At 37.1% G+C, this 15,659-nt stretch overlaps 1 protein-coding gene across 1 annotated transcript in view; it reads left to right on the top strand.

Annotated features, from left to right (window-relative positions):
* The window catches only part of NUP210 (nucleoporin 210), a 61,603-nt gene that overhangs the window by 18,894 nt on the left and 27,050 nt on the right, over window positions 1–15,659 (top strand). The window contains exons 11-20 of the mRNA XM_042823387.1: window positions 975–1,112; window positions 4,033–4,188; window positions 6,955–7,153; window positions 8,359–8,504; window positions 9,875–10,096; window positions 11,353–11,526; window positions 12,760–12,952; window positions 13,247–13,353; window positions 14,861–14,965; window positions 15,091–15,192. Of these exons, the coding sequence (XP_042679321.1) occupies window positions 975–1,112; window positions 4,033–4,188; window positions 6,955–7,153; window positions 8,359–8,504; window positions 9,875–10,096; window positions 11,353–11,526; window positions 12,760–12,952; window positions 13,247–13,353; window positions 14,861–14,965; window positions 15,091–15,192 (1,542 nt within the window). The remainder of the gene's footprint in view (window positions 1–974; window positions 1,113–4,032; window positions 4,189–6,954; window positions 7,154–8,358; window positions 8,505–9,874; window positions 10,097–11,352; window positions 11,527–12,759; window positions 12,953–13,246; window positions 13,354–14,860; window positions 14,966–15,090; window positions 15,193–15,659) is intronic.

The following is a 15,659-nucleotide window of genomic DNA, read 5'->3' on the forward strand; positions in this document are numbered from 1 at the left end:
ACTAGCAGTGCACAGCACTGATGTATTTTTTCATGCTAGATCCTGTACGTGGGACATACTGTATCCTTGTGTAGGTGCAAAGGTCTTCTCACCATTCTCTGAGTGAATTTCACAATTTATTGTGGTGGGATCATCAGTATCAAACTCTGGCCTTGTTCTGCATTCAGTTACATTTGGGAAGTTTTCTCTCATTTGCTAAGTGATGTTAAACTGGAATGAAAATCTGCCAAACAGATCAGCCTAAAAATTTCTTCAAATTAATACTCATTAACTTTCTGCTAGTTGGGCAGGCTGCTAAATGTATGGCTAACTTAGGGCATGTGGTGTGGAAGTGACTTGCTTTTGCTTGAAACTTGGGAAAACTAAACACTTCAACCCATTTACTCTGAAATCTTAATTATCCTTGAGTAGGATTGGGTTGGTCCTTGTGTATGGTGGGCCATACTCATTTACTGTGTCAGAGGGGGCCAGTAAGAACTTCTGAAATTTTCATTCAGGAATCCAGCAAGAAACAATATGTTGTGCAAGAAGGTTATAGGGTCACAGTTATAGCAAAGTTATGAAGTTACAGGAGCTTGTGTTCCAGGATGGGCTGTGATTCAAGATGAGCTGGATTGTTTAGGCTGAGATTCTTCTTCCACTTTGCAGAGCAGAGTGAGCAAGGACTAAATGGAATTGAGGAGTTAACAAATCAGTTTTCTAGACCATGCCTCGAAAAGCAGTAGTGAGAGCATTTCTAATTGCACTTTGCCTATAAGTGAGTGTGGACACCTGAATCTTCGTAGTAATATTACTCATTTAATACAATAGCAATGCATAACTGGAATGAACTGACTGACTGCTCACAAAAGTTGTTCAGGAAGGATCCTTTACAATTACTTTTGATCTGAGATGTCCTAAATGAGTTGACTGAAGGTTATTTGTAGGATGTGCAATGATGTCATTTGTGATTCTGTGCTGTTCTTTTTTTGTAGGATGGAGGTGTTCATACATTACCAGCTCCAGTGCGAAACCAGCAAGATGTTGAAATTTATGTTCCAATAGTTCTTTCACCCAGCATTTTGACATTTCCTTGGCAGCCAAAAGCAGGAGTCTACCAGTATACGATACAGGTATGCCAAAGAATATCCAAATGCAGAAAGCATTGCTGAAGCAGATGCAGTGAGGCCTGTAACCACTTTAACTACTTATGTAGAACTGCCTTTGGATCCTTCATGCACAGTGATATCCAAAATTTTATTTGGTAGAATTTTGTTGGATGCTCTTTGCAGAAATTAATGTGCATTGTAATTAATAAATATATATCCTTTTACCTCTATCTTTTATTCACTTTCTGTTTCCCCTCACTTGTGCTCAGTGGAGTAGTTTGGAATTGCAGAAAATATCCTAGGTATTAAACTCTATAGTAACAATTGGAGATTGCCATTCTCTGTGTAAAGGGATGGAAGTATGGAGTATGAAGAGACCACAAAAAAAACAAGCAAGATGAATGAGCAGCGTGCTACCAAACTTTGCCATCAGTATCCTTCACTCTCATTGTATCTTGTAATAAAAAGTGTCAGGAAAGGAAAGATGGCTTCATTTACAGTATCCCCTTCTAAAGGACTTTTCTTACAGTTTTTATGTGGTGTCTTTGTTCCCATGTTGCCAAACCTTTCATAGGCTTTGTAAAGCAAGTGTCTTGTCCTCTCTCATGTATTGCAGCAACCCCAAGATCCTGCACTCAGGTGTTTCAGGCGCAGTTCCTGCCTTTGTTTCAGCATGAAGAAGTGCTGAGTTTCAAGTAAAGAGGGTACAAAACCAGACAGTAGGACTGGTGGTGTTTAAAGTAGCAGATTAATCTCCTAAGGATCAAATTGCATTCCCTATTATAAATCTGAAGTTATTGGCATTTAATTGAATGTTCTTCTCATCTGCATTTTTGTTTTGTGGGATCGTTTTTGCTTCATTCATGCTATACCCAACCGTGCCAGCAGAGTGTGGTAAAAATTCTTAGCACAAATACACATTTTCTATACTTCATGATTTGCACTGGAGCCCAGCTGGTGGGAAGCAAATGTGCTTTTTCTGTTTTCCATCTCCTTTACAATACTTTTCTCACCTTATCTATATATAATCAAACTTCTCACAAGAGAGCCTTAGTTCATGTCATTCAGATAAGCTGCATCAATAGTCTTACTTTCCTGTGATGTTTTTCATTTTAAAAGATCTTTCTTTTTCCCTCCCAACATTTAAATTAGTTTGTATTTACCAAAACTGAGAATACTTTCTCAGTCTGCATGTTCAACTGTACTCATGGTTGTTTACAGTAGCACACAGCTTGACTGTTGTTCCAGCCTGTAGGTCAGCTCTTGCCTTCTACTCAATAGTTTTTGAGTCAGGCTGCTTTGAATCGGTGAACAGACTTGCTGGAAAATTAGGTGAAAGGGATTTTAGGATCAAACAAAATTCCATAGCTCCTTCCAGATGGTATCAGAGTGACTTTTTAGCTGTCTGTTATTGGTTGTTTTATTCATATCTGTGCTAATAAGATTGCTTCTATGGCTACTGCTTATTTAAAAATTAATAGTATGAAGATATTTCCTGACCTGCATGGGAGAAGTGAAGTGCCGTCTTGTGAAATTCAACACATGGATTTCCAGGTGTAGGTCATTTTTCCTAGTGAGAGCATTGTCCTTTCCGTTAACAGTTTGTGAAGTTCAGCTGTGGGTAGCAATTAGACTGAAATGGAAGCTGGTTTATTCTCTGTTGGTACAAACATACAGCTAGAAAGAAAATGTAGTAATGCATCTGATCTGTGTGAAAGAGTTAAGAATACAGAATTATTAGGAATTGGGCTTTATTTTTTTATTTGCTCTTTTTCCTGTCATAATTGAAAATATCTTTACACAATGCTGTGAACCTTAAGTAAACATTTCTTGCCACGTCCCATGTGTCTTACCTGTTTTTCTGCTTATCTTCGTGCTCTTTCTGTAATCAGGTTGGGCATGTGCTCGTGGAAAACAAAGAAGGGAAAAGAACTGTTTTGGTTTTTTCCCCTTTTTCCCCCTCTCTGTGTGGAAGCTATTAGCAGGCTGTTCCAAATTAGATGTAGTTTCCACACCTTACTTCTAAGCAAGATTTAATCTTCTCATTTCAACACATTTATTTCAAATTCATTGATTTATGAAATGGGTTAGAGCAAAGGAAGCTAAAGGAATGAAAAAAGCCATATAAACAAAAGATTGTTGCAGTATTCACCCTAGTTTCCATTCTGATTGGAATTTGTAATTTATTTTGGAGTGTGAAAGTCCCTATTTAAAAACAAAACAAAAAAAGAACAAAAACCAACACAGCACAAAAAGCTGTTTAAGAGCAATAGATACGTGTACAAACTTCCTGTGCTTGCCATGAGCACTGTGAGGATCATGACAGTAGTTGCATGGCTGCAGGTAGATGTGCCTCTTTCAGCATAAAACAGAGTAGTAATGCGAAGAAGTGATGTAGATGTATAGGTGTTTTTTCTTTTTTCTCACTGTCCCATTCATTCCCTGCTTATCCCTCTTTCATCTTCCCTTTAGATCCCTAACCATTTCTATTGGCAGAAGCTGATCAGTACAAAGTGTCAGGTTGGCAGCTCTGAGATCCTGAATTGTTGGGTTGGCACTTTGGCTGTCAGCAGCAGGAAAGTAGTGGAGTTTTCAGAAGGGCAGTAATCCCATGTGCCAGGCCTCTGCTGTGGCAGCTTGTGAAATGATGTGCTGAGTCCAAGCAGTATCAGTTACTGAGGGCTGTCAGCATCAGATTTCTGCAGCTGAGAGATATATTTGGGTTAGCAGCACTGGTGAGATAGGCTATGTGCTTAAAGAAATCAGAAATAAATTGAATAAGAGTGGTAATCTTTTCATCTTGTACTTGATCTTGCTTATTTGAAAGTTCTGAGGGGTTATTCTACTTATTTCTGGAGTAATAGCATTGCTGTTCAGTGTGTTCCTCGCTTCTCCTGCAACGTAGTCAAAGCCTTGACAGCCAGGTTTTCTCTTTGTTTTCTAGGCTCATGGTGGAAGTGGAAATTTCAGCTGGTCTTGTTCTAACCAGGCAGTTGCTACAGTGACAGTCAAAGGAGTAATGACAACTGGAAGTGATATTGGCATCAGTATTATTCAGGCAATTGATGTTCAGAATCCATTGCATTATGGTGAAATGAAGGTAAAACTTTATTTTCCCTCATTGCTCTTGAGTACAGCTATTGGAAAGCAATCTAAGCAGACAAGCCAAACAAAAAATGCATTTTGGAGGATAAGAAGTGGACTTAACTGAAATCCATTGGGTAAGAAGTCCTTTAATGAAAATGATGATGGGTATCATCAAGGTGTACAAGGAAATTCCTGCCTGAAAAAGTGTCTGGAATACTATACACCACATAATAACATAGATACCAGAACTGGCCAAGGAAAAATAACCTTACAGATGCATAGGAGAGAATAAGAATGAAAAATACCCATTCTGAGATGGATTTTTCGTCTCTGCGTGTGTCACATTCTATTAGCATTTTGTCATGGTGATAAGTATATGATGTAAGGAAAAGACGTCTACCCACAGGAAAGTGTGTGCAAGGGTAGGTGAGGAAGCTGCTCTTGCTACCCGTTACTCTAAATACAATTTTAAATACCTTTTTTCTCTAAACGAGGAATAACACTTGGGAAATATTTCAGTGTGTCCTTTGGATACAAACCACTTTTGTTAATGAAACTGTGTCAGTGCTTACTCCCATCTAGCTGTTCAGAGTTGTCAGACACTTTAAAATGGCAAAAAGCTAAAATTACCACTGTTTGATAATTACTGCTGTGAAGTGGCATTCAGGCATTATAATTTGTGCTTTAAATGTATACCTTAGCAAAGAGCTAAGCATTAGAATGGAAATTGGACTGAAAAGAGGAACTTTGCTCCTGACCTCTGTAAAACTAAGAGTTGGTGTTCTGAGCACGTGAGACTCATCGGGATCCAGAGACGCTTTGTGTGAACTGTGGTCATAAGTGAGATAGGTTTGTTTATGCCAAGTGGACACCATTGAGGCCAGCAAACAGCCTCCATCTGGCTGTGGCTTTACAAAAGTGGTGTCTTTGTTTGTGATGGAGCGCAGCAGTTCGTTTAGGAAGCACATCTTGCAAGCCCTGATGCAGTGCACCTTCCTTCCAGGATACGTGCTCATCATTTAGCAACTGGTGGGAACAAACTGATTGTATTCAATATTACAGTAAATACTTCATAATTGTAATGTGTTGCTACGTGCTGCACTGCTGTAACTGATAAAACAGAAGCACAACATAACAGTTTTTTACAGACAGTGTTAAATGTTTTTGGTCAGGACTGCAGAATTTGTCCCGTAATGAAGAGTGCTATTTAGGCAGGTACTTTTTTTTTTATTATTTTTTTATTTTTTTTATTTTTTTTATTTTTAGTATGCATGTTTTAGGAAATATATTTCCAAACCAAGTTTTACTTGGAACTACTGCAGCTACCAATGCTGTTTTTGTTGTTACTGTGTTTGTTTTGGTTTGGTTGTAGGGACAAATTTGCACTTATTTCAGTGCGTGGATTAATTATGTCAATTCTGAAAGATGGATTTCAGATAGGTATTGAATTTCATGCTTAAAATGATGACTCTGGTCTTTAAAACTTATTTTTACAAGCTTGCTCCCTGAATAACCCAGGCTTTAGCAGTGCTGTTTGTTAGCAGTTATCAGCTGGAAATGCAGGAATAATGAAGATTTTCAGTTGCAACTTCTTATCCTCGAGCATAAGTCAAAATCTCAGAGTCAGGAAAAAAATACTTCTCTCTCTGTGAGCTTTCAGAGCAGTGTATTGCATAACCTGAATGGGTTATTTTTGAATGCCTTTGTACTTGTGCTCAGAATTGCACTCTTCATAGAACTACTGGCAGGAATTGTATTTACTAACTTCAGTGAGCAAATTTTAGGAATATTTAGCTGTGTTCTGCAAAGGTTACAATTTTAACTCTACCATATGATGCAATATTCCATCTTTCAAGCTGTTTGCAGTTAGGGAGCTAAGACATCACAAATGAAACACTTTGATCATGGTGATTGTTTTGAAATGTGCAGTCAGTCAAAGATATATTCTATAAGATCAATGGAAAAACTTGCAAATTAGAATAACAAATAACGGAGCTAAGAGAGGTTGTCAGCATCAGATATGAACATGAGGATCGATTTCTGCCGGTCTTATTTTAGGAAGTAATCCTTTTGATTTCAAAAGTATCTCTGGCATAAGGATTACTTGCTGATGCAGAAGGTAAGATTAGGCATTAGAAATCTGGTTACTTATTTTATATTCCTGACCTTAGTAGGGGAACTTTAAGTCCTGGAGACTTAAACATTAAAACATTAAAAATGTTTTGCCAACAGAAATGCACGAAAATGAAAAAGGAAATATTATTTTGGAAGAATAGGCCTTTAGCTCTCTGAGCTTCTACAGATGTGTTGCTGTGAGAGGTGCAGGCTGGGGAGCCTTGCTAGCTGCGTTGAGTCTAGCTCAGACGTTGATACTGTGCAAGTCAAGGCTGGATACTAAACCTGACCCAGCTGGGGATGATATCTCTGGCAAATAACACACCTTAAACCTCACTTTACCTTTAATACAGCAGGAGCAAGGATATTACAAGTATTGGTAGAGGGATCACCAAAATGATATGATATTGAAATTTTAAGGGATAAGATCACTAAAATAGCAACAAGCTTTTCATGTTTTTTTTCCCCCAATACCTTTTTGTGTCAGGTAGAAACACAGAAGCAAGTTGGAAACTGGGAGAAATTACTTTTAGCCATCAAAGAGAATTCAGTAGCTGGGAGATGCCTACAAGAGTTAAAATAAGGAGAACATGTTGGAATCTTGTTTTTCCTGGTGCCTTTTTGTAGCTTTTATGCCTTGCTGTCATGTTTCTTTCCTGTTCAGGTCTATGTAACTGAACCTAGCGGGATGGAGTTCGTACCGTGTCAAGTTGAGGCACGGGTTGGCCAAATGTTGGAGCTGCCTCTGAGGATTAATGGTCTAACCAACATTGAAACAGGCGAGATAGTCCCACTAAGTGACTGTTCACACTTTGATCTAGTTGTGGAAGTAGAAAATCGTGGAGTGTTCCGACCACTTCAAGGTGATTTAACCCCTTTTCTCAGGTGCTTCTGTATCTCTTTTAAATCAGTGTTTCAACTGCTGTGTGTTCCTAGATATGTCTATGATATCATAGATCCTATGAGGTCTGGATCGAAATAGATACAGTTTTGTTTTTGAAAATGTTTGTATTGTTATGTGGAGCTTCTCTTTGATATTTTTGACTTCTTAAGAGACTCTGAAAGCATTTTGGCAACCAATTTAGTGGAGAGCGTGCTGTCTATTATCGCTGTACTGATGCAGAATTTTTAATGTGCTTCTGTAACAAAGCTGGTAGTGTTTGAGATACATTAGAAGACCTGCCATGATGCTAAAATTAAAAATTGTTTTCCCCTGTTTGTTCAGAAGTGCTTTCTGTTCTATAAAGATGCTATTGTTTGCTTGCAAGGAATTAAGTTGATCAGCTGATAAATTTTACCAAAGCTCTGTTTGTTAAGCTGATTACTTTAAAAAAAAAAAAAGTGCAGTGAGTATAGAATATGCTTGTTATTTTCAGAGAATGCTGTTAGTATTTCTGGGCTAAGTGGGCACTGAGTTACAGAGCTGTTCCTGTATCTGCTTAATTCAGTATGTAATTCAGATGTACCATTGGATTTTTGCAAGTATCTCTTGTATGGGAGCTCTTTTATTTGCCACCAAGCCAGTAAAACCAGTCTGTGTTGTACCATCTGTTTGTCTGAGAGGCAGCTATTTTAAATATCAGTGCCTAATGTGCTGTTGGGCTGCATGTTGTTTTGTTTTTCAAAAGGGGAAAAAAGATCCCCACGCTCAAAAATGTTCTCTGAGTAAGCATGAAAGTAACTTAACCTCAGCTAGAGAGAACTTGAACTGTAGGCATTGTGTTTTGTGCAGGAAAGCTTTGAAAGCTTGTTTGTGCTTAAACACCAGGCTCATCTTAAAACAACAAAATGAAAGTACTGCAGCAAGAGCAAGTCACGTTAGTTTACACCAGAGAAAGGATTCATGACCTGCTTTGGACAATGGGAAAATAAGTTTTGAGATGCTTCAGTAAATACTGAATTTGAGATGGAAGACAGAAGTGAGCATTTTTCTTATTCAGATGGAAAGCACATCTCTAGTTCACTTCTGGTAGAAATGCTTTTGCTTAGAAAAGCCACGTAGAGCTAAGGTTAGAGTGCTTAGGCATTTATCTCCAAATGTATATTTGTGTTTTAATTTGTTTGATAGGAAGACTTAAGCCAAGTGCTGATTTTTGTAGTGGAGTCAGAGTGAAAGCTGAAACTGAAGGATACACAACACTTGCTGTTAGTTACACCCACGCTCACGTCCGCCTCAGTGCTAGCATCATCATTGCTGCTTATCTACCATTAAAAGTAAGTCTGATCTGTTTCTAAATCAATCCATACCTTAAAATACCTTTAAGTGATGAACTACAATTTGATATTATGTAAGTAGTACATTTAAAAAAAAAAAAAAAAAAAGTGGTGAATGGTTGATTAACAGGAAAAAATCATGTGGTTTGTTTTGGATCATTGTGTTCCAATTTCCCATCTATGGAGACTACATTTATTCTTCTGTGTGCTAGTAAATACTAGCAAGCCCCTTGGGGCATTATAGCTTGACTTTTCACATATAATGTTAAGACATAAAATGATTCTAGATTACTCAATAAAACCAAGGTACATTGGCAGGGAGAGTAGATTAAGTGCAATTTTAAATGTATACTTATGTTTTATGTGCTTAAAAAGTAAAGGTAATGACTTCTAAATCTGGGCTTAGATACAGTGAAGATTTTTTTTCTTTAAAGTAGAGAACAATGGTTACCACATTCTTTTCCCTCTTTTCTATAGAACGAAATATTTGCAGTGCCCAGAAATAGAGGATGTATGCATTTGTCTGTGAGATATCTATCATAAAAGAATTTATAGTGTAAAAAGTAGGGGAAAAATAAGCAGGAGCCAAAGGGCAGGCAGACACTTAAGATGGAATCTTAGTTTTCCATTGGACTTTCACCTTTGCATTGCAAATATAACCAGGGAGTAAATGGAAGAAAAGCAGTACCTTTATGTCAGCTCTTCCCTCTGCCCTCTTCCTTTCTGAAGGCACCCATGGGAAGAATTGAACCATTCTTAGTTAGCTGTTATTTATTTCTTACTAAAATCTTAACTAAAATGAGGTTATGGAATGCAAACTAGAAATTGGCATTGTGTATTAACATGCTAAGTTAATTTCAGTGATGATAAACAGCACAGACTGTCCTGATGATACACATTAATCTGGAATTTCTTGTAGAGGTTTGAAGTAAAAGTTCTGTAGAAAAATAATGTGCTCAGAACTGTGCCAGAGAGCACTATCAACTGGGAGTGCTACTTCACTACACTACTTCATTCATTCAAGTACCATCCATTAAAAAAAAAGTATTATTTCTTGCTCAGAGAAGTATATTCAGGGTCTTACTCTTGTGGTACCTCATCATGAAAGAGATGATGTTGGAATGTAGATAACTTCTTTCTGTATCCTTCACTGAATAGAATCTGAGCAAAAAATTCAAGTAGGTGATAAGTAATTGTTTTGGTGCTGCTTGTTTCTTAAGTAATCAGGTTTACAACCCATTGCATGGCAAAATCATAGTTTAATCAAAATGACAAATAAACGTAGCACTTTGACTAGCAGTTTCTTTTGCAAAGAACAATTGAAATACTCAACCATGACATTATTAATCTTGAACTGTCATTCATTCTAGACTGTTGATCCTCCATCAGTTGCTTTAGTGACTCTGGGTTCCTCTAAAGATATTTTATTTGAGGGAGGACCTAGACCATGGGTCCAAGAGCCTTCAAAGTTCTTTAGGAACGTCACGGCCGAAGATACAGAAAGTATTGGTCTGTCTTTATTTGCACCTCCTATGTCTCGAAATAACATCCAGCATTGGGTTCAAGTATCCTGCAAAAGCCTGGGAGAGCAAGTAAGTACTAGAAGGCGTTTGTATCATCCTCCATCAGACATGGAGCCAAAGCAGCTGAGAACAGGCTTTGACCGGATCTAATACAATATACCTCTGAAATGCTGTGTAGCTCCAGTTTTTATAAAAAGCCAGTATAAAACTCACATAAGTACGTGCTTTATCTGTTTTGTTCATTGTGATGCTGATACAGGCTTCAGAGTATTTCATAATGTTATGTTATAAAGTGGCTTATGATGAGTTTATTGCAGTATAAAGCCAAGTTACAGTAACCTTATGTTTCAGAATGCTTTAGAACAGATCCTAATTACCACAGCTAATTTCAGTTTGCATAAATAGGAATGTAGCAGAAGACTGACTGTTCAGTCTGACCTGCTCACCTGCACCTAGTTACCTGCCAGCGTAATTGTGTTTATTCAGACAAATAACAGTCATGTGAATGGCTGCAGTCATGTTGCACCTGGTCTTTTCTCTATCATGCAGAAGTAATTTGTTCTGCTTTGCTTACATTGGCCAGTTTATAAAGCATTTGGTTTTGATTCCATTTTTTTCCTCCTGTTTGTTTCTCGATTTTGAAACGTGAGCATTTCAGAGTGCTGCCAAATTGATGAAATGTTTTCCTCAGCACATACTGTGTAAAGTGTAGCTATTTCAGTTCATGCAAACTCAGGAAGGTGCAAACATCGTTTTGTTGCCTATGATAGTGGATGTGTTGGCTGTCGGTCCCCAGTGTTGTCCAGAAGAGATCACATCTGTATGGCTCTGGCAGGTGATAGCACAGAGGTGGGTCAGGCAGGTGGCCTGAGTGCCTCAGCCTGCTGTGGTAGCCTTCTCTGCTTACAGCCTGCATTGCTGAGCGCTAAAGAGGGCGTGTGAAATAAAGAATATTTTGGAAATATTTAACTGGCCGTAAATATTGTCTTTTTGCTGTTCTGTTTTCGCATCAACAAGAAAAAAAAGCTCTGCCAGTTGGGTTTTTAGTTTGTGTAAGACTTTTCTCCATCAAGTGAGGTAATAATGAACATTAATTCCTAGGAAAAGTTTCCAGGAACAATACATTGATTATATATATAGATATAGAACTCTTCTTGAAATGCGTTATGCTTTTATATCTTATTGTGTCTTCATTGGTAAAGTCCACAAGGATCATGCTTTGCTTGTTCTGACACCAGGGTATAGCAGTATACATAAAACAGAACATGCCTGAGCCTGGTACTCATCTTCTCTCTCTTCGCTCATCTGTCTTGATGATTTTGTAGGTTATTGCTTTAACAGTTGGAAACAACCCCACTATGACCAACCCTTTTCCAGCAGTTGAGCCTGCTGTTGTGAAATTTATCTGTGCTGTCCCTTCACGACTCACTTTGACTCCTATTTATGGAAGCCCTCAGCTTGATCTCTCCTGTCCTTTGCTGCAACAAAACAAGCAAGTGGTAAGTCTAAGAAATGTAACAGAAAAAGAATGTGTTCTTGTAACTTAAATCAGTGTTTGGACTTCCATGTTAGAAACAAAACAGTTGACTTGAAATTGCGAGGGTAGCAGTAACTACACTTGTATCATTGTCTGCTTTTGCAGAGATCAGTCTGAATGTGAGTTTCCTGCAGTAGTTATTTGAATGTTTATAAGGGGGCCTTATCAGAAAATAGAATATATGCAGAAGCATATGGATAATGGCTTCTCACAAAAGAGTCACTGTGAGAAGCCTTTCTGATCTGTCTGAAAACGTGGGCTGAGCAGAAAGGAATGAGAGAAGGAAAACAGGTTGAACTTTTGTAACAGCAACAAAAAAAAAAAGGGGTGGGGGTATGCATGTTTCCAGCAGATGTTTACAAATAAGTCTTTTTCCTTATTCGTATCATTTCATCCTAATCTGAACATTCCATTTAGTATGTAGAGGCAGGTTTTATGATGCACGTATTATTGCAAGTATGTGTTTTGTGCCTCCTATGTAGAGGGGCAAACACTGACATGCAAGCATCTATATGGTGTATGCAGTGTGTTGTTTGGCATCAGGAGCATTATTTAGCTTTGAAAATTTGGGTTGCAGTACACGGACAACATGTGTAGAATATCAAGCATGAATTTTTTTTCTCCTGTGTCCAAATGAATGCTGTCATTTCTCTGCCATGTGAACTGTTTCATCATGTTCATATTGCTAAGCATACGTGCAAGTCACCCTAGTTTGATAAAGCTGCAATGAATATAGAGCTGATGAATCATTTTTTGTTATTTATTCGATGTAGTAGACATGTTTACTTGTTTTTCTAGCTCTCAGTGTGTCAGGAGTTGAGCTACTTCAGAGCTCTGCTATTGCTAGCACATTTCACTAGGTAAACAATTAGAATGTCTGTCTTCTGACTGACTAATGGCAACACTTCTCATTCTTTTGAATTCCAAAGGCAATATACGTGAGGGGTGTCGTTTGGTTTTATTTTAAAGGATTTCACTGATTAAAAAGAAAAAAAACATGCAAAAAAAAAAACCCAAACCTTTGTATCTGAAGTCCAGTTAAAGACTTAGCAGTGATGGCTCATTTTAGTGAACATAACTCGTGTACTGAGTGATGTAATGAATTTAATGAAACTCAAAGTATAGTTGTTTTTTTCTTTTAGTGATTAAAAATCCTCTTGCATCTTTTCAGATCAAAATATTTATTCTTTTTCAGGTTCCTGTTTCAAATTATCGCAATCCAGTATTGGATTTGGCTGCTTATGACCAGCATGGCAGTAAATTTGATAACTTCAGTTCTCTTAGTGTTATCTGGGAATCAACAAAACCATCTTTAGCTAATATTGAGCCTGATATGCCGATGGAACTAACCCTGAAGGATGATGGAAGTGGTCAAAGGAAAATGCATGGTACAAATTAGTTTAAGTGAGCATTTCATTATTTGAAACAGGCCAGGATTAAATCTATATGGTAATGTTATCTTAATTAAAGAAATTAATGCAATGTGAAATCCTATTTCAACTTGTTCTAAATGTACATTTTTAAAGTATGTTTTAATTAACAAAAACCAGCAGACAAGTCCAAGTGTGTCTTTAGGGAAGAAACTCCTTGTCTTTTGGAATGACAGTGGAAGAGATTGAGTGTACACTTTGTATATTTCTTCCCTCATAATAGGATTTATATCACTTTTCTCTTGGTTCCAGGCTTACAAACTGTTCTAGTTCATCACAAGTCTGGAACTACTGCTATCTCTGCAACTGCAACAGGATACCAACGGTCTCATCTCAAGGCAGCTAAAGTAAAAACACCGGTACACAGAGGTTTTTTTTATCCCTGTTTCCTCTCAATGCTTAAAGTGTTGTTTGTGTATTTGTCTCCTCAGTGCTTAGCCATCTAAAAATTGGACATAACATGAATAGTTCTGAAGGCAGATTAATAACACTAGATCTTACAATGTTCATAGCTTTTCTTGAATTTTTTTTCCCTCTCCATTCTGTTCTACTATCAATATAAAATATCTCCAATTCTTTTTTCTTCACTGTGATGTTTGGGCAAAGTTACAGACTACTGTTTCATCTAGTTTTGGTTTTATTCAGTCTTCAGCAAATCGGTGAAGCTGTGCTGCCTATACTGTAACTCACTGATGGTTACTAGGTTATAGGGATCATATTTTACCACATGAGATACTTGATTTGGTATCTCTTAAGAAGTTATAGGAAGGGTACCAAGTGTTCTTCAATCACTTTTTAATTTTCTGTACTCTGCTTTTCTAAAGCAGTATTCAATATTCTTTTTTTATTCTTAGAGATAACTAAAAACATCTCTTTCAAATACTTTCAAATTTGGGGATGCTTGTTTTATTTCGTTGTGAAATTTATGTGTGCAAAATGGTCCTTAGTTCTCTAATTGTTCTTGTCTAAGAGTTCTCTTAATGTTCTTGTCTTTGTGTTTTGGAGGAATCCTTTCACTGGTTGAAAAGTAGCTGTCAACATAATTTCTACAGCAGTTACTGTGGGCTTATGTGGTGTTTTTGTAAATTAGATGACTGGCTTTTTTTCAGATGTAGAAGTGGTCTTCTGTATTCTGCTTTCAAAACTATCCATGTTTAATGTTTTTTCTTACAAAAAACCTCAAAAATCTATTAGGGGGTATATTAAGATGTCTTAATCACTGTTCCATGTTTAAGTGGAACAGTCATTATCTCATTAGGGAAAGATAACATCCTTTCTACATCAAGGAAATAATTCTACTAATAAGGTGAAATGGGTACGTAATACTAACTTCCTCTAAAAAGCATTTTCCCATTCTAAGCTAATGTTGTTATAAATGAATGATTGGATTTGCATCTGGTCCAGTGTTTATGCATTTATATATGAATTTATTATGGTTGCTTGCTACAAAGAATCCTAGAAAGATATTGAAATAGCAGGAAACGCTATTTCTCTGTGCTTGATTGTCCTATATGAACTTAAAATGTGTTTCTGAGTTAATTTCCTATCAGCACATATCAGACATGGTTAATTGATCCTGCTAGGTCTTGATACATAGGCCTTCATTTGTTGGCATGGACAAAGATGCAGAATTTGACAGCATGTCCTGTAAATGACTTGGGATGTAGAAATCTTGCAGCTGAGAAGAAAGTTAGCAGGTGAACTAATCATCTGATCTTTTGGACATTCCATTAACAAACTTTTCCAGATCTGGCTCTTTGTTCATCTGCATTAAGCATCCTTTCTTGCATGTACAAGATACTTGCACTGTTTTTTAATTTTTTAATGTTTGCTGTAACACATGGTAAAAGGAATTGTTTCTTTCAGTATGAATCTCTTCTACCAGTGTCTGCCACTATTGAACTGATATTAGTGGAAGATGTAAAAGTCAGCCCTACTGATGTCTTCATTTACAATCATCCTGACATTCAAGTAAGCATTTACTCTACTGCTTATTTAATTGAGGGAGGAAAGCATCAAGAATTATGATGTGTAAGTTTTAGCAAAGTGCTAGGAAGATGCACAGTCTTATTTTGGGTGCTTCTTTTTCTTTGCAGGCAGAACTGTTCATCAAAGAAGGTTCTGGATATTTTTTCGTCAATACAAGTGTTGCAAGTGTTGTCAGTGTGGATCTTGAGGAAACTCAAGATATTGCTTTGGTGAGTGAAATAATTCGTCTTTTTGGCAGTCTGAATATTTGATTGTTTCTTTTCCATGTCCTTTTTGATATTGGAAGGGATAACCTCGATAACCTCTAACCCATAATAAAGAGCTTACAATAGTTAAATGGGATTACAAAACTAACAAAGCCTTTCTGATGCTTGCACTAATATATTGACTTAATTCTTTTTATGTTTACATGATTTTATTCTTTTAGTAGAGATGTCAGAAATATCTTGCTTGCACTTGAGGCAAATAAATGTACTGGGGCTTGATTTTTTTCTTAATGCATCCAATTTTTCTTAAGAAGAAAATATAATTAACTGCAACAAAATACTACAGTGGTGCAGTTGTGTATTCTAGAGCAGAAAGAAGACTTGCATATGGAATAAATAAAAATGTGATCACACAGTTAGTTCTTATCCCAACAGTAAGGATATCTGCATGACAGACTTGTATTTCAGCC

This window comes from Centrocercus urophasianus, unplaced genomic scaffold, assembly GCF_019232065.1.
Source record: "Centrocercus urophasianus isolate 14NV4802_14NV808 unplaced genomic scaffold, USGS_Curo_1.0 seq_22, whole genome shotgun sequence".
Classification (NCBI taxonomy): domain Eukaryota; kingdom Metazoa; phylum Chordata; class Aves; order Galliformes; family Phasianidae; genus Centrocercus; species Centrocercus urophasianus.